This window comes from Salvelinus namaycush, chromosome 4, assembly GCF_016432855.1.
Source record: "Salvelinus namaycush isolate Seneca chromosome 4, SaNama_1.0, whole genome shotgun sequence".
NCBI lineage: Eukaryota > Metazoa > Chordata > Actinopteri > Salmoniformes > Salmonidae > Salvelinus > Salvelinus namaycush.
In genome coordinates this window covers 30,806,026-30,827,864 of record NC_052310.1, presented here as the reverse complement: position 1 = coordinate 30,827,864, position 21,839 = coordinate 30,806,026, and the positions used below count along the sequence as shown (strand labels likewise).

Below are 21,839 nucleotides of genomic sequence, written 5' to 3'. Positions count from 1 at the left end.
AGGCACATGTGTGCCATTGAATAATGCCATCTATGTAGAGCTGGGCAATATGGACAAAAATCCATATCACAATACTGGAAAATACAGAGGATCAACAACATTGCATTCAATCCACATTACTGGCCTGTATGATAAAGTGTAAAGAAGGAAGACTGTGTTAAAAATCCACTCCAAGTCATCCATTGTTTGCAGCAAGGCCGTTTAGTGACACTGCAAGACAACACGGCAAAGAAATACACTTTTTGACCTAAATTAAAAACGACAGGTTTGGGTCAAATCCAATACAACACAGCACTGAGTGAAACTCTTTGTGTTTAAGTATTGTGGCGGCAGCATCATGTTATGGGTATGCTTGTCAACGGCAGGGCCTGGGAAGTTTGTCAGGGTCAAACTAAAAATGAAAAGAGCAAAGCCCAGGTAAAAATTTGGAGGAAAACCCGCCTCAGTCTTCTGAGAACCTCACCCTGGGATAAGAGTTTATTTTTCAGCGGGACATTTCCACAAATGTTAATGCCAAAAACACACCAGAATGGCTTTCCAAGAGGTGTTGAGTGGTTCCTGAGTGGTCCAGTATCAGTCCTGTCTTATTTGAGAGTGAGTGTGAGTGTGAGTGTGAGTGTGTGTGTGTGTGTGTGTGTGCGTGTGGAGCAGTACCCGGCGAGCGATGCGGGGATTCTCAGGGTTGTCTTTAACGGTGATGGTCAGTCTGTACTCCCCCACCCTTTCTCTGTCCAGAGGCCTGTTCACCTGCACCATCCCTGTCTGAGAGGGGGATAGAGAGACCATGGGGGGGGGGGGGGGGGGTGATTGCGCACAAGATGGAGGATAGACCTGACTTTTATACCATATCCTTCCCTTTTCAATGCCTCTCTATAACCACGTTTCCATCCACAGTTTTTATGTGAGTTTTTAAGTCATACCGTATATTTTAAAAAATCACGACAGCGGAGATGGAAAAAGGAAGTTTGGTACAATTTAATATATGGCGACAGATAATTTGTTTGTTCGACATGGTGGCATCTTTTTTTGTCGGTAAAATTAAATATACGAAAAATGCCGGTGGAAACGCCTTTATGCACAAGTATTAATATAATAACCACCAAATCGAAGTAAATTCTGAGAAATCATGCAGTTTATTAGGCTACAGATGAAATAAATTATGATGAACTTCACAGAGTGGTGAAAGTGCACGGTGATGAGCTTGATGCTCCTTTACAATATATATTGAGTCTTATTCTGGTGACATGATGATCGATGCTTGACTGACATTTGACAAATCAACATATTCTCGCTCTTTTCCATAATAATCTCATCATGTAGACTAGTCAACCCACACAGCCTACCTGCACTGTATCTGCGAGCTGTTGGCTAGAGCGCACGTGCCAAGACCAGAGTAGGCACATTTGCTATTTAATTCAACAGTTTTTGCGACAAAACTATTGTTATTTTTTTTATCCTTTATTTAAGTAGGCAAATCAGTTAAGAAAATGACAGCCTAGGAACAGCCTTGTTCAGGGGCTGAACGACAGACTTTTAACTTGTCAGCTCGGGGATTCGATCTAGCAACCTTTTGGTTACTGGCCCAACGCTCTAACCACTAGGCTACCTGCCACCCCAAAATATGATGGAAACACATCAAACTTTCTATTTTTATTTGGCACATGAAAACTTAAGTGAAAAATAACATTTTGTGTGCACTATGTTATCACACGCTGATTTTTATCCGCAACATTTCCACTTGGTGGAAACCACTGGTGGGAAAATTCGCATATTTTCTTGATGGGGATTTTAGAATATTCGTATGAAAATCTGTCACCAATTGGATGGAAACCTAGCTCCTGACTTTTTATCAATTTATTTTGTCTACATTTTCAGAACAAGCCCTTCTTCTCACTTCTCTATCCTTTCTGCCCCTTTTACTCCCTCCCTCCCTCTTCCTCCCTCTCTCTCTCTCTCTGTCTCTCTCTGTCTCTCACAGTGTCATTGATGTAGAAAGCTCCATCGTGGTTTCCGGCAGTGATGTTGTAGGTGAGCAGGGCGTTGCGTCCACTGTCCATATCCCGTGCTTGGACCGTTGTCACCGAGGTGTGGATGGACGCCCCCTCTCTCACACTGGTGTTGTGGGGCAGGTTCAACAGCATGGGGTCGTTGTCATTGATGTCCAGCACATGGACACCCACCACCACCTGGGAGATGGAGAGGACACAGGAAAGTGTCACACTTGGTCTTAGTGTGTATGTGTTTGTGTGTGGACGCACACATGTGTTGTGTTCATATAAGTGTCTGAGCATGTCAGCAGGAAGCACCACAGGATCAGTGCATGTCTGTGTGTGTGTGTGTTTCTGTGAACATGTGTATGAACATACCATGCTGCTGCGTGGTGGGTTACCCAGGTCTTTGGCCATGACAGTGATGTTGTAGAAGGGTGTGGTCTCTCTGTCCAGCTCCACATCTCTCCTCACACGCAGCTCTCCCTCCACTGGAGAAACCACAAACTCATCTAACAGAGAGAGAGAAAGAGAGAGCAAGAGCAAAAGAGGGGAAGCATGATTAGTTTGTTACTAGCCTTATACTGCAAACACACACACACACACACACACACACACACACACACACACACACACACACACACACACACACACACACACACACACACACACACACAAACACACACACACACACACACACAAACACACACACACAGACACACAAAAACATGCACACATGGATAGTAAATCACCCGCATATATACCCCACCCCCTCCCCACAGAGACACACACACACACACACAAACACCCTACTCACTCTGGGGGTCTCCGGCAGTGATGCTGTACTCCACTTTGCCGTTGAGTCCAGAGTCCTGGTCGATGGCCTTGAGGGTCCAGACCCGGGGCCCCGGCTGGCCCTCTGTTATCTCAAAGGGCCCCTCATAGGGCTTGGTGAAGGTGGGGGTCACATCGTTCACATCCAGGACATTCACCAACACCTGGAAAAGACCGGTGGAAACAACCTGAATAGAGATCTTTATGGTCTATAACAGTGGTTCCCGAACTGTGGGGGTCGGCAGGGGGGGAGCGGGGGTCCACATACAGTTAAAGTCGGAAGTTTACATACACCTTAGCCAAATACATTCAAACTCACTTTTTTCACAATTCCTGACATTTAATCCTAGTAAAAATCCCTGTCTTAGGTCTGTTAGGATCACCCCTTTATTTTAAGATTGTGTAATATCAGAATAATAGCATAGAGAATGATTTATTTCAGCTTTTATTTCTTTCATCACATTCCCAGTGGGTCAGACGTTTACATACACTCATTTAGTATTTGGTAGCACTGCCTTTAAATTGTTTAAGGTCAAACGTTTCAGGAAGCCTTCCACAAGCTTCCCACAATAGGTTGGGTGAATTTTGGCCAATTCCTCCTGACCAAGCTGGTGTAACTGAGTCAGGTTTGTAGGCCTCATTGCTCACACACGCTTTCTCAGTTCTGCCCACAAATCTTCTATAGGATTGAAGTCAGGGCTTTGTGATGGCCACTCCAATACCTTGACTTTGTTGTCCTTAAGCTATTTTGCCACCACTTTGGAAGTATGCTTGAGGTCATTGTCAATTTGGAAGACCCATTTGCAACCAAGATTTAACTTCCTGACTGATGTCTTGAGATGTTGCTTCAATACATCCACATAATTTTCCTCCCCCATTATACCATCTATTTTGTGAAGTGCACCAGTCCCTCCTGCAGCAAAGCGCCCCCACAACATGATGCTGCCACCCCCGTGCTTCACGGTTGGGATGGTGTTCTTCAGCTTGCAAGCCTCCCCCTTTTTCCTCCAAACATAACGATGGTCATTATGGCCAAACAGTTCTATTTTTGTTTCATCAGACCAGAGCACATTTTCCCAAAAAATACGAGCTTTGTCCCAATGTGCAGTTGCAAACCGTAGTCTGGCTTTTTTTACGGCGGGTTTTGGAGAAGTGGCTTCTTCCTTGCTGAGCGGCCTTTCAGGTTACTTCGATATAGGACTCGTTTTACTGTGCATATAGATACTTTTGTACCTGTTTCCTCCAGCATCTTCACAAGGTCCTTTGCTGTTGTTCTGGGATTGATTTTGCACTTTTCGCACCAAAGTACGTTCATCTCTAGGAGACAGAACGGGTCTCCTTCCTGAGCGGTATGACAGTCCCATGGTGTTTATACTTGGGTACTATTGTTTGTACAGATGAACGTGGTATCTTCAGGTGTTTGGAAATTGCTCCCAAGGATGAACCAGACTTGTGGAGGTCTCCAATTTGTTTTCTGAGGTCTTGGCTGATTTCCTTTGATTTTCCCATGATGTCAAGCAAAGAGGCACTGAGTTTGAAGGTAGGCCTTGAAATACATCCACAGGTACACCTCCAATTGACTCAAATGATGTCAATTAGCCTATCAGAAGCTTATAAAGCCATGACATAATTTTCTGGAAATTCCCAAGCTGTTTAAAAGCACAGTAAACTTAGTGTATGTAAACTGCTGGAATTGTGATACAGTGAATTATAAGTGAAATAATCTGTCTGTAAACAATTGTTGGAAAAATTACTTGTGTCATGCGCAAAGTAGATGTCCTGTGGTTGAAAAACGAGTTTTAATGACACCAACCTAAGTGTATGGAAACTTCCGACTTCGACTGTATATTATTATTATTATTTTTTGGGGAGTGGGACTCAGTTCAGCTTTCAACTTACTCTTTAAAATTGTGATAGTAGAAATAGCTGAAATTGTTTTCCTTTTGTCATGTCAGTCATACCTTAGAGTTATATATAACTTGTCAGAAATGCCCAGATCAACTTGTCCATAAAAATTAGTTTAAAACTGCTAAATGTTCTCTGCACCCTATGACAAAATGTGTAGAATTGCAGGAAATATGCTTTAAACCTACAACATTTTCTCTTCACTGTCATGAACAACGCTTGAGCCCATAGAAATCAACATGGCATAGGCGGAGGAGGGGTGGGGTGTTCCCCAATGCTGGAAGGCGGGAGAAAGTTTGGGAACCCCTGGTCTATACGTATGTCATTCGCAGGAGGAAAAGACGGAGATATCGTGGACGACGGTCCGGGTACCTTGGAAGGTTCAGTCGCCGAGTGGGTAATCTACCTTTATCATTGGTCCTATTAGCCAAGGCACAATCAATCGATAATAAAATAGACAAACTACAGCTTGTATATCATACCAACTGAACATTAAAAACGGTAATATCTTATGTTTCACAGAGTCGTGGCTGAACGACGACATGATTAACATACAGCTGGTGGGTTGTAAGCTTTTTCGGCAAGATAGAACAGCGCCCTCTGTATATTTGTAAACAACAGCTGGTGCACAAAATCTAAGGAAGTCTCGAGGTTTTGCTCGCCTGAGGTAGAGTATCTCATGATAAGCTATAGACCACACTATATACCAAGAGAGTTTTCATCTGTATTTTTAGTAGCTGTCTATATACCACCTCAGACCGATGCTGGCACGTAAAACCACACTCAATGAGCTGTATATGGACATAAGCGAACAGCAAAACGCTCATCCAGAGGTGGTGCTCCAATTGGCCGGGGATTTTAATGCAGGAAAACTCAAATTCGTTCTACGTAATCTCTACCAGCATGTTAAAAAAAGTCTAGACCACCTTTACTCCACACACAGAGACGCATACAAAGCTCTCCCTCGACTTGCCATTCTGACCATAATTATATCCTCCTGATTCCTGCTTACAGGCAAAAACTAAAGCAGGAAACACCAGTGACTCGGTAAATAAGAAAGTGGTCAGATGAAGCAGATGCTAAGCTACAGGACTGTTTTGCTAGCACAGACTGGAATATATTCCGGGATTCTTCCGATGGCATTGAGGAGTACACCACATCAGTCACTGGCTTCATCGATGACGTTGTTGTGGCATGTGATTGCAAACTATTACATACTACAAAGGGAAGCACAGCCGCGAGCTGCCAAGTGACACGGACCTACCAGATGAGCTAAATTACTTCTATGCTCGCTTCGAGGCAATTAACACTGAAACATGCATAAGAGCACCAGCTGTTCCGGACGACTGTGTGATCACGCTCTCCGTAGCAGATGTGAGTAAGACCTTTAAACAGGCCAACATTTACAAGGCTGAAAGGTCAAACAGATTACCACTATGTGTACTGCGAGCATGCGCTGACCAACTGGCAAGTGTCTTCACTGACATTTTCAACCAGTCCCTGACTGAGTCTGTAATACCAACATGTTTCAAGCAGACCAACATAATCCCTGTGCCCAAGAACACTAAGGTAACATGCCTAAATGCCTGCTGACCCATAGCACTCACATCTGTAGCCATGAAGTGCTTTGAAAGGCTGGTCATGGCTCACATCAACACCATTATCCCCAGAAACACTAGACCCTCTCCAATTTGCATACCGCCCCAACAGATCCACAGATGATGCAACTCTATTGCAGTCAACACTGCCCTCCCCCACCTGGACAAAAATAACACCTATGTGAGAAGGCTATTCATTGAGTTACAGCTGAGCTTTCAACACCATAGTGCACTCAAAGCTCATTGAGAAGCTAAGGACCCTACCTCTGCAACTGGATCCTGGACTTCTTGATGGGCCGCCCCCAGGTGGTAAGGGTAGGGAACAACACATCCGCCATGCTGATCCTGGGGGCCCTTCAGGGGTGCGTGTTCAGTCCTCTACTGTACTCACTGTTCACTCATGACTACATAGCCAGGCACGACTCAAACACTATCATGAAGTTTGCTGATGACACAACAGTGGTAGGCCTGATCAGCAACAACGATGAGACAGCCTATAGGGAGGAGGTCATAGACCTTTCCGTGTGGTGCCAGGACAACATTCTCTCCCTCAACGTGATCAAGACAAAGGAGATGATTGTGGACTACAGGAAAAGGAGGACCGAGCACGCCCCCATTCTCATCGACGGGGCTGGAGTGGAACAGGTTGAGAGCGTCAAGTTCCTTGGTGTTCACATCACCAACAAACTATCATGGTCCAAACACACTAAGACAGCCGTGAAGACGGCACGACAAAGCCTATTCCCCCTCAGGAGACTGAAAACATGTGGCATGGGTCACCAGATCCTCAAAAGATTCTACAGCTGCAACATCGAGAGTATCCTGACTGGTTGCATCACTGCCTGGTATGATTAATTTATAAGTAAATTACCTTGATAAAACAATTAAATTATAACTGCATGATGAACATGCAGTGTAAAAAGAGTTACTGTCATGTAGTGTGTGTATGTGTGTGTGTCATTGTCATCACCGTGGTGCTGGAAGTCAGGCGGAGGGCATGGATGGGACACTGGTCCGTTGCTGTGACGATAAGTGTGTAGTGTCCATTGCTGATCTCAAAGTCCAGCTCCTTCACTGCAACAATCCTTCCCTGGACACATACACATGCACAAAAAGACAAATACTTTAACACTCAATGCTATTCTAAATACTGTATACTCAGTGTGTCCACAACCTACACATAGTACCATACCTGGGTTCAAATACAACTTAAAATCTTTCAAATACTTTGAGTAGTTGCTTTAACCTGCCTGGTGTCCCTGATGGGCAGGGTTAGCACTTCTGCAACAATTCTGATACTAAAAGATGGGCCGACGGGAAAGTGAGTTTTTGTGTTTACCTAAAAAAGAAATTACAGAAAGTTCATACTATTATCACATACAGTGGCAATAAAAAGTATGTGAACCCTTTGGAATGACCTGTATTTCTGCATAAGTTAGTCATAACATTTGATCTGATCTTCATCTTGGTCACAACAATAGACAAACATAGTGTGCTTAAACTAAAAACACACAAATGATTGTGTTTTTCTTGTCTATTTTGAATACATCATTTAAACATTCACAGTGTAGATTGGAAAAAGTATGTGAACCCCTAGGCTAATGACTTCTCCAAAAGCTAATTTGTGTCAGGAGTCAGCTAACCTTGGAGTCCAATCAATGAGATGAGATTGGAGGTGTTGGTTAGAGTTGCCCTACCCAACAAAAACACTCACAAAATTCGAGTTTGCTATTCACAAGAATGTGAACAATGCTTCGAACAAAAGAGATCTTAGAAGACCTAAGATTAAGAATTGTTGACTTGCATAATGCTGGAAAGGGTTAGAAAAGTATCTCTAAAAACCTTGATGTTCATCAGTCCACAGTAGGACAAATTGTCTATAAATGGAGAAAGTTCAGCACTGTTGCTACTCTCCCTAGGAATGGCCGTTCTGCAAAGACGACTGCAAGAGCACAGTGCAGAATGCTCAATGAGTTTAAGAAGAATCCTAGAGTGTTAGCTAAAGACTTACAGAAATCTCTGGAACATGCTAAAATCTCTGTTGAAGAGTCTACGATACGTAAAACACTAAACAAGAATGGTGTTCATGGGAGGACACCACAGAAGAAGCCACTGCTGTCCAAAAAAACTGAAGTCTGAAGTTCGCAAAATAGCACCTGGATTTTCCACAGCGCTTCTGGCAAAATATTCTGTGGACAGATAAAACTAAAGTTGAGTTGTTTGGAAGGAACACACAACACTATGTGTGGAGAAAAAAAGGCACAGCACACCAACATCAAAACCTCATCCCAACTGTAAAGTATGGTGGAGAGAGCATCATGGTTTGGGGCTGCTTTGCTGCCCCAGGGCCTGGAAAGCATGTTATCATCGACAGAAAAATGTATTCCCAAGTTTATCAAGACATTTTGCAGGAGAATCAAAGGCTATAGTGGCTTGCAAAAGTTTTCACCCCGCTTGGTATTTTTCCTATTTTCTTGCCTTACAGCCTGGAATTAAAATAGATTTTGGGGGGGGTTTGTATAATTTCATTTACAGAATATGCCTACCACTTTGAAGATGCTAAAAATATGTTTTATTGTGAAACAAACAAGAAATAAGACAAAAAAAACTGAAAACTTGAGAGTGCATAACTATTCACCCCCGCAAAGTCAATACTTTGTAGAGCCACCTTTTGCAGCAATTACTGCTGCAAGTCTCTTGGGATATGTCTCTATAAGCTTGGCACACCTAGCCACTGGGATTTTTTACCATTCTTCAAGGCAAAACTGCTCCAGCTCCTTCAAGTTGGATGGGTTCCTGCTGGTGTACAGCAATCTTTAAGTCCTACCACAGATTCTACATTGGATTGAGGTCTGGGCTTTGACTAGGCCATTCCAAGACATTTAAATGTTTCCCCTTAAATCACTCAAGTGTTGCTTTATTAGTATGATTAGGGTCATTGTCCTGCTGGAAGGTGAACCTCCATCCTAGTCTCAAATCTCTGGAAAACTGAAACAGGTTTCCCTCAAGAATTTCCCTGTATTTAGCGCCATCCATCATTCCTTCAATTCTGACCAGTTTCCCAGTCCCTGCCGATGAAAAACATCCCCACAGCATGATGCTGCCACCACCATGCTTCACTATGGGGATGTATTCTCGGGGTGATGAAGGTTATGGTTTTGCGCCAGACATAGCGTTTTCCTTGATGGCCAAAAAGCTCAACTTTAGTCTCATCTGATCAGAGTACCATCTTCCATATGTTTGGGGAGTCTCCCACATGCCTTTTGGCGAACACCAAATGTGTTTGCTTATTTTTCTTATTTTCTTATTTTTTCTGATCAAGACAAAGGAGATGATTGTGGACTACAGGAAAAAGAGGACCGAGCATGCCTCATTCTCATCGACGGGGCTGCAGTGGAGCAGGTTGAGAGCTTCAAGTTCCTTGGTGTCCACATCACCAACAAACTAACATGGTCAAAGCAAACCAACAAGGTCAAACTAACATGGTCAAAGCACATCGTGACAGTCCTGAGTCGCCCTCAGGAGACTGAAAAGATTTGGCATGGGTCACCAGATCCTCAAAAGCTTCTACAGCTGCACCATCGAGGGCATCCTGACTGGTTGCATCACTGCCTGGTATGGCAACTGCTTGTCCTCCGACCGCATGGCACTACAGAGGGTAGTGCGAACGGCCCAGTATATCACTGGGGCCAAGCTTCCTGCCATCCAGGACCTCTATACAAGGCGGTGTCAGAGGAAGGCCCTGATAATTTTCAAAGACTCCAGCCACCCTAGTCATAGACTGTTCTCTGTGCTACCACACGGCAAGCGGTACCAGAGCGCCAAGTCTAGGTCCAAGAGGCTTCTAAACAGCTTCTTCTCCCAAGCCATAAGACTCCTGAACATCTAGTCAAATGGCTACCCAGACTATTCACATTGCTCCCCCTCCACACCACTGCTACGCTCTGTTATCATCTGTGCATAGTCATTCTACCTACATGTACATACTACCTCAACTAACCGGTGCCCCCGAACATTGGCTCTGTACCGGCACCCCCCTGTATATATTGTTATTTTTTACTGCTTCTCTTTAATTACTACTTGTTACTTTTATCTCTTATTCTTATCTGTATTTTTTGAAACTGCACTGTCGGTTAGGGGCTCGTAAATAAGCCTTTAACTGTAAGGTCTACACCTGTTGTATTCGGCGCATGTGAAGAATAAAATTTGATTTGATTTGAAGAAATTACTTTTTTTCCGGCCACTCTTCCGTAAAGCCCAGCTCTGTGGAGTGTACGGCTTAAAGTGGTTCTATGGACAGATACTCCAATCCCCACTGTGGAACTTTGCGGCTCCTTCAGGGTTATATTTGGTCTCTTTGTTGTCTCTCTGATTAATGCACTCCTTGCCTGGTCTGTGAGTTTTGGGGGGCGGCCCTCTCTTGGCAGGTTTGTTGTGGTGCCATATTCTATAAAATATTTAATAATGGATTTAACCTTTTGTCAATAGGGGGAGCTGTTAGCACTATTTTTTTCTTGACGTTTCCAAATTAAACTGCCTAGTACTCAATTCTTGCTCGTACAATATGCATATTATTATTATTGGATAGAAAACACTCTCTAGTTTCTAAAACCGTTGGAATTATGTCTCTGAGTGAAACAGAATTCATTCTACAGCACTTTTCCTGCCAGGGAGTGAGATTTCAGAAATCTTGGCCTCTGTTCCCAGGTCAGTTTATAAGTCCCTGTGAATGCTGTGGGGCTACAAACACTGCCTACGCCTTCCTCTAGATGTCAGTAAGTGGTGACAATTTGAATGGGGTCGATTGCGCAATCTGGGACTTTATATTAGAGCCTGGGGCGGAAGTGCCTTTCTTTTCAGCCGTGCGCTCGACGCAGAGTGGACGTCGGACTGGCCTCCTTCCAAGCTTTGGTTTAGCCACTTCTATATCCCGGGTCATGTTTTTATTCGTTATAGGTGTTAAAGACATCATAAGGTAGTTAATTTAAACCGATTTATAGCAATTTATATCCGTTTATTGCGATTTTCTGGCATTTCTTTGTGACGCACTTTCAAGAGTTGGACACTTTTCCAGTACATGCCGAACGTTAGTGGCCATTTCGACAGGACAAGAGGACATCTTTCGACCAAAAGACGATTAGACCGGAGAAAGGATACATTGCCCAAGATTCTGATGGAAGCTCAGCTAATAGTAAGAACTATTTATGATGATAAATCGTTGTTCTGTTGAAAAATGTTAAACGCATATTCCGCCATTTTTTTGGGGGTAGCTTCGCTTTGGCGCACCCTGTATTGCACAGTAAGGATAATTTTAAAAATGTAATTCAGCGATTGCATTAAGAACTAATTTGTCTTTCAATTGCTGTCCAACTTGTATTTTTTTAGTCAAGTTTATGAATAGTTTTCGATAAGAATAGGTGTCTTTCCAAGATGGCGCCGGGCAGATTGCTTGAGTAGTTGGACAGTATTTCCATTGTGTAAGCACGATTTGTGCCGCTAAATATGCACATTTTCGATCAAACTCTATATGGATTGTGTAATATGATGTTACAGGAGTGTCATCGGAAGAATTCTGAGAAGGTTAGTGAAAAAATTAATATATTTTGGTGGTGATAACGCTATCGCTGTTTTTGCCTTGAATCAATGCTGGGGTAATGTTTGCACATGTGGTATGCTAATATAACGATTTATTGTGTTTTCGCTGTAAAACACTTAGAAAATCTGAAATATTGTCTGGATTCACAGGATCTGTGTCTTTCAATTACTGTACGCTGTGTATTTTTAAGAAATGTTTTATGATTAGTAATTAGGTAATACACGTTGCTCTCTGTATTTATTCTAGTCGAGTTGTGATGGTGGGTGCAATTGTAAACGATGATTTATACCTGAAATATGCACATTTTTCTAACAAAACATATTTATTGTATAGCATAGGTTATCAGACTGTCATCTGATGAAGTTTTTTCTTGGTTAGTGGCTATCAATATCTTTATTTGGTCGAATTGGTGATAGCTACTGGTGGAGAGAAAAAATGGTGGACTAAGAAAAATGGTGTCTTTTGCTAACGTGGTTAGCTAATAGATTTACATATTATGTCTTCCCTGTAAAACATTTTAAAAATCAGAAATGATTGCTGGATTCACAAGAAGTGTATCTTTCATCTGGTGTCTTGGACTTGTGATTTAATGATATTTAGATGCTACTATTTACTTGTGACGCTATGCTAGCTATGCTAGTCAGCTTTTTTACTGGTGGGGGTGGTGGGGGGTGCTCCCGGACCCGGGTTTCTGAGGAAGTAGAAGTTAACGGTATTCCGTGGGATGTTCAAAGTTTCGGATATTTTTTTATCACCCAAACCTGATCTGTACTTCTCCACAACTTTGTCCCTGACCTGCTTGGAGAGCTCCTTCATGGTGCCGCTTGCTTGGCGGTGCCTCTTGCTTCGTGGTGTTGCAGACTCTGGGGCCTTTCAGAACAGCTGTCTATATACTGAGATCATGTGACAGATCATATGACACTTAGATTGCACACAGGTGGACTTTATTTAACTAATTATTTTACTTCTGAAGGTAATTGGTGGCACCAGATCTTATTTAGGGGCTTCATAGCAAAGTGGGTGAATACATAGGCACGCACCACTTTTCTGTTTTTTATTTGTTATATTTTTTTTAAACAATATTTTTTTTTAAATTTCACTTCACCAATTTGGACTATTTTGTGTATGTCCATTACATGAAATCCAAATAAAAATCTATTTAAATTACAGGTTGTAATGCAACAAAATAGGAAAAATGTCAAGGGAGATGAATGCTTTTGCAAGGCACTGTATCTGTCCGCCAATTGAAGCTGAACAGAAGTTGGGTGATGGAACAGGACAACGAACCAAAACACAGAGGTCAATCAACAAAGATTGGCTTCAACAGAATGAAATACGCCTTCTGGAGTGACCCAGTCAGAGTCCTGACCAGTTATTAAATGCAAGGGCTCACATACTTTTTCCACCCTACACTGTGAATGTTTACACAGTGTGTTCAATAAAGACATGAAAACATATACTTGTTTGTGTGTTATTAGCTTAAGCAGACTGTGTTTGTCTAGTGTTGTGACATAGATGAAGATCAGATCAAATGTTATGACCAATTTATGCAGAAATCCAGATAATTTCAAAGGGTTCACATACTTTTTCTTGCCACTGTATGAACGCCAAATACTTCTGAACATCAGATCGACATTTACTAACCTCGATTTCGATTTCAAATCCGACTTCAACACCAACTCAGCTGTTCCCTTGTTCATACCGGACTCCATTCCTTTGTTTCATGGGCTACCAAAACACTGCAGGCGTAGACACATGAGACGTGCCGGCATCCTGATGAGATTGAGACTAAGAGAACATCGACAAGCACTCCCCTCTGTTCTATTGGCAAATGTCCAGTCACTTGAGAAAAAGATGGATGAGTTTCATTCCAGAGTCTCCTAACAGAGACTTGAAAATCTGCAATATTATATGCCTTGCAGAGACGTGGCTGGATGATTCTATGTACGTAGGACTCAGTGGTTTCTCCATGCAGCGGCACGATCGGATGAAGGCAGCCTCCAAAAGGAGAGGGGTATGTCTCTTCATTAACAACAACTGGTGCGCTACTTCCAGTGTGAAGCAAATCTCAAGCTTTTGGTTACCTGATATAGAATACCAAGAGAGTTCTCATCCGTAATCATCACCACTTTATACATCCCTCCACAAACAAACACCACTTTGGCAGTCAACGAACTGTATGGGGCCATAAACAAAAAAGAAACCTCTAACCCAGAAGCAGCATTTCTGGTGAACGAGACTAAAGCGGGGAGACTTAAAACCGTTCTACCTCACTTCTACCAACACGTCTCCTGCGCTACTAGGGCCGCTAAAATTTAGACCACTTATATTCTACCCCCAGAAATGCATAAGGCCCTCCTTCGTCCTCCCTTCGGCAAATCTGACCATGACTCTCTCCTGCTTCCTGTTAACAAACAAAAGCTCAAACAGGAAGTACCAATACAGAAGCGATCAGATGAGGCAGACACGAGGCTACAAGACTGTTTTTCGAGTACAGACTGGGTTATGTTCCTGGATTCATCCTACAGCATTGAGGATTTTAACAAATCCGTCAAAGGTGTCGTATCAAATCAATTAACTACATTTAATTGAATAAGCAACAATCCAAGATGACGTAGCAGTCATACGTCTTTGACTTTGTCTTGTCGTGTCCCGTGTATATCTTTTTTCTTCTTATATCTGTTTTTATATTTTTAACCTCAATTTCAAAATACTCTTCTGCAACCCGCCTCAACCAATGTGGCATGGATCTGCTATATTTTATACTTTAGAACCAGAACCCCCAACAGAAGCTAGCCAGCTAACTAGCCTAGCTACTAGCTAGTAGTCTGTTAGCCACTGCTAGTGGTCATCAGCTAGCCTCAGCCCAGTCAACTCCTGCCAGTCTGCACAGAGCATATCGGACTGTTTTTTCTCTCTACCACATCTCCACATCTCCGGATTCCTACCACAAGGTCTGAACCTTTACACCGGATCATAGCAGCTAGCTAGCTGCTGTACGAGTGGCTAGCATCTCATGCCCGAAGCAAGCACCAGTTAGCCCCGAGCTAGAGCCACCTAACGGCTAGCTGAAGAGGTCCATCAGCCAATTTCTTGGTCTACAATACCTATTTTGCCAATTGGCCTGGACCCTTTTACTGCCTACATGGAGCCCCGCCGATCCATCATGACTGGTTTGCCGATGTAACCGTCCGAGTGGGTTTCTACAGACTCTTCCATCGCGACGTCCCCCTAAAGCCCTTCTGCTAGCCTGCTATCCCCGGCCCGCTAGCTGTCTGAATCGCCGTGTCTCCAGCTCGCCTAGCTACTTACTGGACCTTATGATCACTCGGCTACGCATACCTCTCCCTAATGTCATTATGCCTTGTCCATTGCTATTTTGGTTAGTGATTATTGTCTTATTTCACTGTAGAGCCTTTGGCCCTGCGCAATATACCTTAGCTAGCCCTTTTGTTCCACCTCCCACACATGCGGTTAAATGCGGTGTCTCTAGAAACAAAACCTCTCTCATCGTCACTCAATGCCTAGGTTAACCTCCACTGTATTCACGTCCTACCATAGCCATGTCTGTACATTATGCCTTGAATCTATTCTTCCGCGCCCAGAAACCTGCTCCATTTAATCTCTGTTCCGGACGCACTAGACGACCAGTTCTTATAGCCTTTAGCCGTACCCTTATCCTACTCCTCCTCTGTTCCTCTGGTGATGTAGAGGTTAACCCAGGCCCTGCAGTGCCTAGCTCCACTCCCATTCCCCAGGCGCTCTCATTTGTTGACTTCTGTAACCGTAAAAGCCTTGGTTTCATGCATGTTAACATTAGAAGCCTCCTCCCTAAGTTTGTTTTATTCACTGCTTTAGCAGTGTCCTAGCCGTGTCCTGAATCCTGGCTTAGGAAGTCCACCAAAAATCCAGAAATGTCCATCCCTAACTATAACATTTTCCGCCAAGATAGAACTGCCAAAGGGGGTGGAGTTCAATCTACTTCAGAGACAGCCTGCAGAGTTCTGTCATGCTATCCAGGTCTGTGCCCAAACAGTTCGAGCTTCTACTTTAAAAAATTCACCTTTCCAGAAACAAGGCTCTCACCGTTGCCGCTTGTTATAGACCACCCTCAACCCCCAGCTGTGCCCTGGACACCAGGACACCAATTGATTGCCCCCATCTATCTTCAGAGCTCCTACTGTTAGGTGACCTAAACTGGGACATGCTTAACACCCCGGCCGTCCTACAATCTAAGCTAGATGCCCTCAATCTTACACAAATTATCAAGGAACCTACCAGGTACAACCCTAAATCCGTAACCATGGGCACCCTCTTAGATATCATCCTGACCAACTTGCCCTCTAAATACACCTCTGCTGTCTTCAACCAGGATCTCAGCGATCATTGCCTCATTGCCTGCATGCGTAATGGGTCCGCGGTGAAACGACCACCCCTCATCACTGTCAAACGCTCCCTAAAACACTTCAGAGAGCAGGCCTTTCTAATCGACCTGGCCCGGGTATCCTGGAAGGATATTGACCTCATCCCATCAGTCGAGGATGCCTGGTTGCTCTTCAATAGTGCTTTCCCCTCCATCTTAAATAAGCATGCCCCATTCAAAAAATATATAACTAAGAACAGATATAGCTCTTGGTTCACCCCAGACTTGACTGGCCTTGACCAGCACAAAAACATCCTGTGGCGTTCTGCATTAGCATCGTATAGCCCCCTCGATATGCAACATTTCAGGGAAGTCAGGAACCAATATACTCAGTTAGGAAAGCTACGGCTAGCTTTCTCAAACAGAAATTTGCATCCTGTAGCACTAATTCCAAAAAGTTTTGGGACACTGTAAAGTCCATGAAGAATAAGAGCACCTCCTCCCAGCTGCCCACTGCACCGAGGATAGGAAGAATTGTCACCACCGATAAATCTATGATAATTGATCATTTCAATAAGTATTTTTCTACAGCTGGCCATGCTTCCCCCCTGGCTACCCCTACTCTGGAAAATCCATCCAGAAAATGTGTTTTTGAGGTCCCAGGCCATTTCAATGCTAGCCTATGGGAATAACAAATAGATAGGACCCAGATTGAAGTTCCTATGGCTTCCACTAGATTTCAACAGTCTTTAGAAAGGGTTTCAGGCTTGTTTTTTGAAAAATGAACGAGCAGTTGTAGTTTATCCAAGGTGTCCCTCATTAGAAATAGTAGTCTTGTTGCTGGCGTGAATAAGGTGCACACTCTTCGTTAATTATCTTCCCTATTGAACATACTATTCTCCGTCTTAAATTTTATCGTTAATTTAGATATTAGAGCACCTGAGGATTAATTAGAAACATCGTTTGACTTGTTTGGACAAACTTTACCGGTAACGTTTTGGATTCGTTTGTATGCACGTTGAACAAGTGGATTACTGAAATCAATGGTGCCAACTAAACTGACTTTTTTGGATATAAAGAGTTGCTGGGACCCTTGCAAAAGGAGGAAGATCTTCAAAGGTAAGTGATTTATTTTATTGCTATTTGGGATTTTGTGACGCCTGTGCTGGTTTGAAAAAGTATTTTGATGTGGGGCGCTATCCTCAGATGCTTTCGCCGTAAAGCCGTTCTGAAAATCTGACAACACGGTTGGATTAACAAGAAATTAAGCTTTTAAACGATGTAAGACACTTGTATTTTCATGAATGTTTAACAAAGTCTACACTGTATTTCTCATCAATTTGATGTTATTTGATGTGCTTTTCTTTCAAATACAAGGACATTTCTAAGTGACCCCAAACTTTTGAACAGTAGTGTACTTTGCACACAAACTGCCGCCTGTTTGGAGTACTTATTGTAAGATTAGGGGTGTTAACCCCGTGTGTCACGTTCTGACCATAGTTCTTTTGTGTTTTCTTTGTTTTAGTGTTGGTCAGGACGTGAGCTGAGTGGGCATTCTATGTTGTGTGTCTAGTGTTCCCGTTTCTGTGTTTGGCCTGATATGGTTCTCAATCAGAGGCAGGTGTTAGTCATTGTCTCTGATTGGGAACCATATTTAGGTAGTCTGTTTTGTGTTGGGTTTTGTGGGTGGTTGTCTTCAGTCTTTGTGTGCCTGCACCAGACAGAACTGTTTCGTTTCGTGTTATTCTCGTTTATCGTTATTTTGTTTGTTTGTTTACGTATTCGATTAAAATGGATACTTTTCACGCTGCGCCTTGGTCCTCCTCTCTTCCTCCATACAACGAACGTTACACCGTGGTCCTGGCTAAATTCCCAAACTGGCCCTTATTAAGTGGGACCATCCTACGACTCTTCAAACCATAATACTGTACTACTCTTCTCAAATCACCGTAGTACGCTACTCTCATCACACAGTGGGAACCATCACGGCCACCTAATCATCCCCAGCTTGCAATTGGCTCATTCATCCCCCCTCCTCTCCCCTGTAACTATTCTCCAGGTTGTTGCTGTAAATGAGAATGTGTTCTCAGTCAACTTACCTGGTTAAATAAAACATTTATAAAAATAATGGTCTGATTGTCCGAAATGGTCCGGACCTGTCTTTTCTACTGTTGTTCACTCTGGAAGATGCACGGCTAGCCAGCCGTGTCGATGGTTCCCACTGTGTGATGAGAGTAGCGTACTACGGTGATTTGAGAAGAGTAGTACAGTATTATGGTTTGAAGAGTCGTAGGATGGTCCCACTTAAATTCACTTTTCTAGATATTTGACTTAGGACAGCTAATCAGCCGTACCAGCGATTGTCTGGAAGGTGAGCTTTTTCACCTCAAGGTCCAAACCACTTTGGATGTGAGCTGCGACTCTACACGCCTCTCTGGTCTGGGAGGTGAGTTTAGTTTCTTCACCTCGTGTTGCGATTCAAAGTTCCAACCATTTCAAACGTGTAGCTCCCACTCCATGCTTTTCTAGTCTAGTGTTAATTTGTTACCAATCCATTTATGCACTCTCTCAAAATGGGCGGTTCCGTCAGTTTGACACGCTCTCTGACCTCACTCGGGGCGTGGCTACTTACTATGCACAGTTTATAGGAGATAGGATGTGATTTTAGGAGCCATTGGATAATCTATCTTATTAACAAAAATACTTTTATACTTTTTCATATCTCATATACAATGTAGAGGAGGGAGACTTGACAGATAAAGGGGATATAAGTTACAGTATTTCCTTTATAACCTTTTTAAAAACATCACAAAATAAAAACCAATATGACATTAGTTTTCTATAGATCATCTCTGACCATTCCCCACTTTCTTATGTTAGAACTATTGTTTCAGTATTCACTTTAGAAACTGTTAAGAGTTTTGGAAGAAAAAAAGTGATAATAAACCCAAACACATTCACATACACATACATACGCACCGTATACCGACAACACAAACACACATACCAACCCAACACACACACACACACACACACACACACACACACACACGCACACTTTTACACTCATCCTATACTGCTGCTAATCTGTTCTTTTTTGTAAATCATGCAGCGCGTTATGTCAAGATCACAGATTTTAGGGAAATAACAAATGTCGGTACATATAGGTGTCTTAAATTGGCTGAAAGCTTAAATTCTTGTTAATATAACTGCACTGTCCAATTTACAGTAGCTATTACTGTGACAAAATTCCATGCTATTGTTTGAGGAGAGCTCCTAACAACAAAACACCTTTTTCACCGTGATAGGTTTGATAAATTCACCTCTGAAGGTGAAATGTGTACTTACATTCTAAAATCTTGCTCTGATTTATCATACAAAGGGTCCCAGAGATAACATGAAGTGTCGTTTTGTTAGATAAAATCCTTTTTCATATCCTAAAAAGGTCCATATAGCATGCATGATCGATTTTGTATTTCCACTCATTCAATTTGCAGACACTCGTTCAATTTGCAAAGAAAGGATCTGTGAAAATCTCACCCTAAATGTTGTTTCAATGAGCCAAATGACGTTTGTATGTATTCTTCAGAGATCCTAGAAGGTAACAAGACTTCACTATATCATTAGGGGTGTAGTATATCCTATAGGACACCATATTTGGTAGGAGAGCGACGCCTTCATGGCACACCGATGAAGCGTGCGGTCATCACTTGAACGATTGTATCTTTGTCAAATAAGCGCCAATCTGGGTCAAACAAAGCTAGCTAGATAGCCAATGAGCTGGGCTTTACAGGAGTATCATGTATATGTCATAAAATGTAGCTACTAACCTTGTATGACAGCATGCCTTTTCATTTTGGACAAAAATATAAGGATATTCAGAGTTATGAAGTTATGAAAACTGGTTGTTTTGCAAATGTTGAACTTATAATATGGCTACTAATACTTGGAAAGCTAAATACAGATTTGACGATATTCTTGCAGAAAAATGTAATATGAATGTGAATGGCTCCTTCACGATTTGCCCAAATGTACCTGGGTACTTCACACTAAAAGTATTGTAGTTCACTCATACTTCAAGTTATCCATCCATCAACTTTGCAAATACACTGATGCCATCTTGTGGACACTATCGGAATTACAACCAGAGTGATGGCTAGAACTGGCTAGAACCTTTCTCTTGCATTTCAAAGATGATGGTAGAAAAAGACCGGTTGGTTCTTCTTTGTAATTTCTTCTACCAGATATAATGTGTTATATTCTCGTACATTTAATTCACATTTCCAAAAACTTCAAAGGGTTTTCTTTCAAATGGTACCAAGAACATGCATATCCTTGCTTCAGGGCCTCAGTTACAGGCAGTTAGATTTGGGTATGTCATTTAGGCAAAAATTGAAAAAAAGGGGGCTATCCCTATAAGAGATAATGCCAGAGAAGCCAGATTTTGGGGGACATATTGACACGATGTTATCACTTTTATACAACGGGTTACCAACATATTCAAATAATTATTTACATATTTTCATTAAAAACGTTATTTGGATGAATTTATTCATACTATTTCATCCTTCCACAAGATACAGTCAGGACACAAATATAGGGTTGCTACCCAAGCCGGCTGGTCATTCGTTCTATCGGTTTAGTTGCCAGAGACTCGACCCAGTCATTCAGTCTTTTTGTTCTGTATCTTTGGACGCAACCCAGTCGTTCGTTCTAAATGTTCCATTTGCGTTACTGGCTGGCAACGTTCTTATCCCTTGCTTGCTAGCTAGCCAACTACGGCTAACTTACAGTAACGTCAAACAGTACAGCTGTTTTCTAGTGACATTTAATTGGATACATCATAACAATGAGCTAATGAGGCGCGATTTCGCCTGGCGTAGAAAACGTGCTCTCTCGTCAGGACATTCTTGTTCAGAGGAGCTAGCCAGCAACACAGCTAACACAATCCTTTCATACTGAAGCTGAAAAGACTTCAAACTAGCTGCACTTCATTTTACCTGTTTTCTATTGATAGTTATTTGTATATATCCATAAAAACTATGCTGATTCATGATTTCGACTAGCTGAGAAAAGATGCCTACCTGTCTGTCTCATCCTGACTCCCAACACGTTCATTACTATGGGAAAGCTGGGGATCGAATCTCAATATCGAAACAATGTTGCAAATGCCGGAGAGACAGACAGCAAGGTTTATACAAATCTCTGCTGTTGAAAACTAAACTTTAGTCTAAAAGAAATAATGGAGAGGTAATGTCTAGATGCTTTTTATAGTGGAGATCAAATTTATAAATTACCTGTCTGTCCTGATGTGACAGTGGATTGCGCAGTCAGATGGAACAGAGTAAATAGGTATTTTAATGTCATAGATTTAGCTGGTGGTAACTGTGGAAGAGACACACGCTGGAATGCTGTTTCAACCAATAAGCATTCAGGATTACAACCAACCGTTGTATAAATCTAACTCAAATACCTCATACTCCTGCACATTGATCTGGTGTATAGCACTCCCTGTATATAGCTCCATTCTTGTGTATTTTATTCCTTGTGTTACA

At 42.4% G+C, this 21,839-nt stretch overlaps 1 protein-coding gene across 1 annotated transcript in view; it reads right to left on the bottom strand.

The window, feature by feature from the left end:
• LOC120046433 (cadherin-23-like) overlaps positions 1-21,839 on the bottom strand; it is a 569,127-nt gene that overhangs the window by 95,862 nt on the left and 451,426 nt on the right. The window contains exons 38-42 of the mRNA XM_038991662.1: positions 7,296-7,415; positions 2,806-2,986; positions 2,367-2,500; positions 1,977-2,186; positions 655-762 (exon numbers count right to left, since the gene is read on the bottom strand). Of these exons, the coding sequence (XP_038847590.1) occupies positions 655-762; positions 1,977-2,186; positions 2,367-2,500; positions 2,806-2,986; positions 7,296-7,415 (753 nt within the window). The remainder of the gene's footprint in view (positions 1-654; positions 763-1,976; positions 2,187-2,366; positions 2,501-2,805; positions 2,987-7,295; positions 7,416-21,839) is intronic.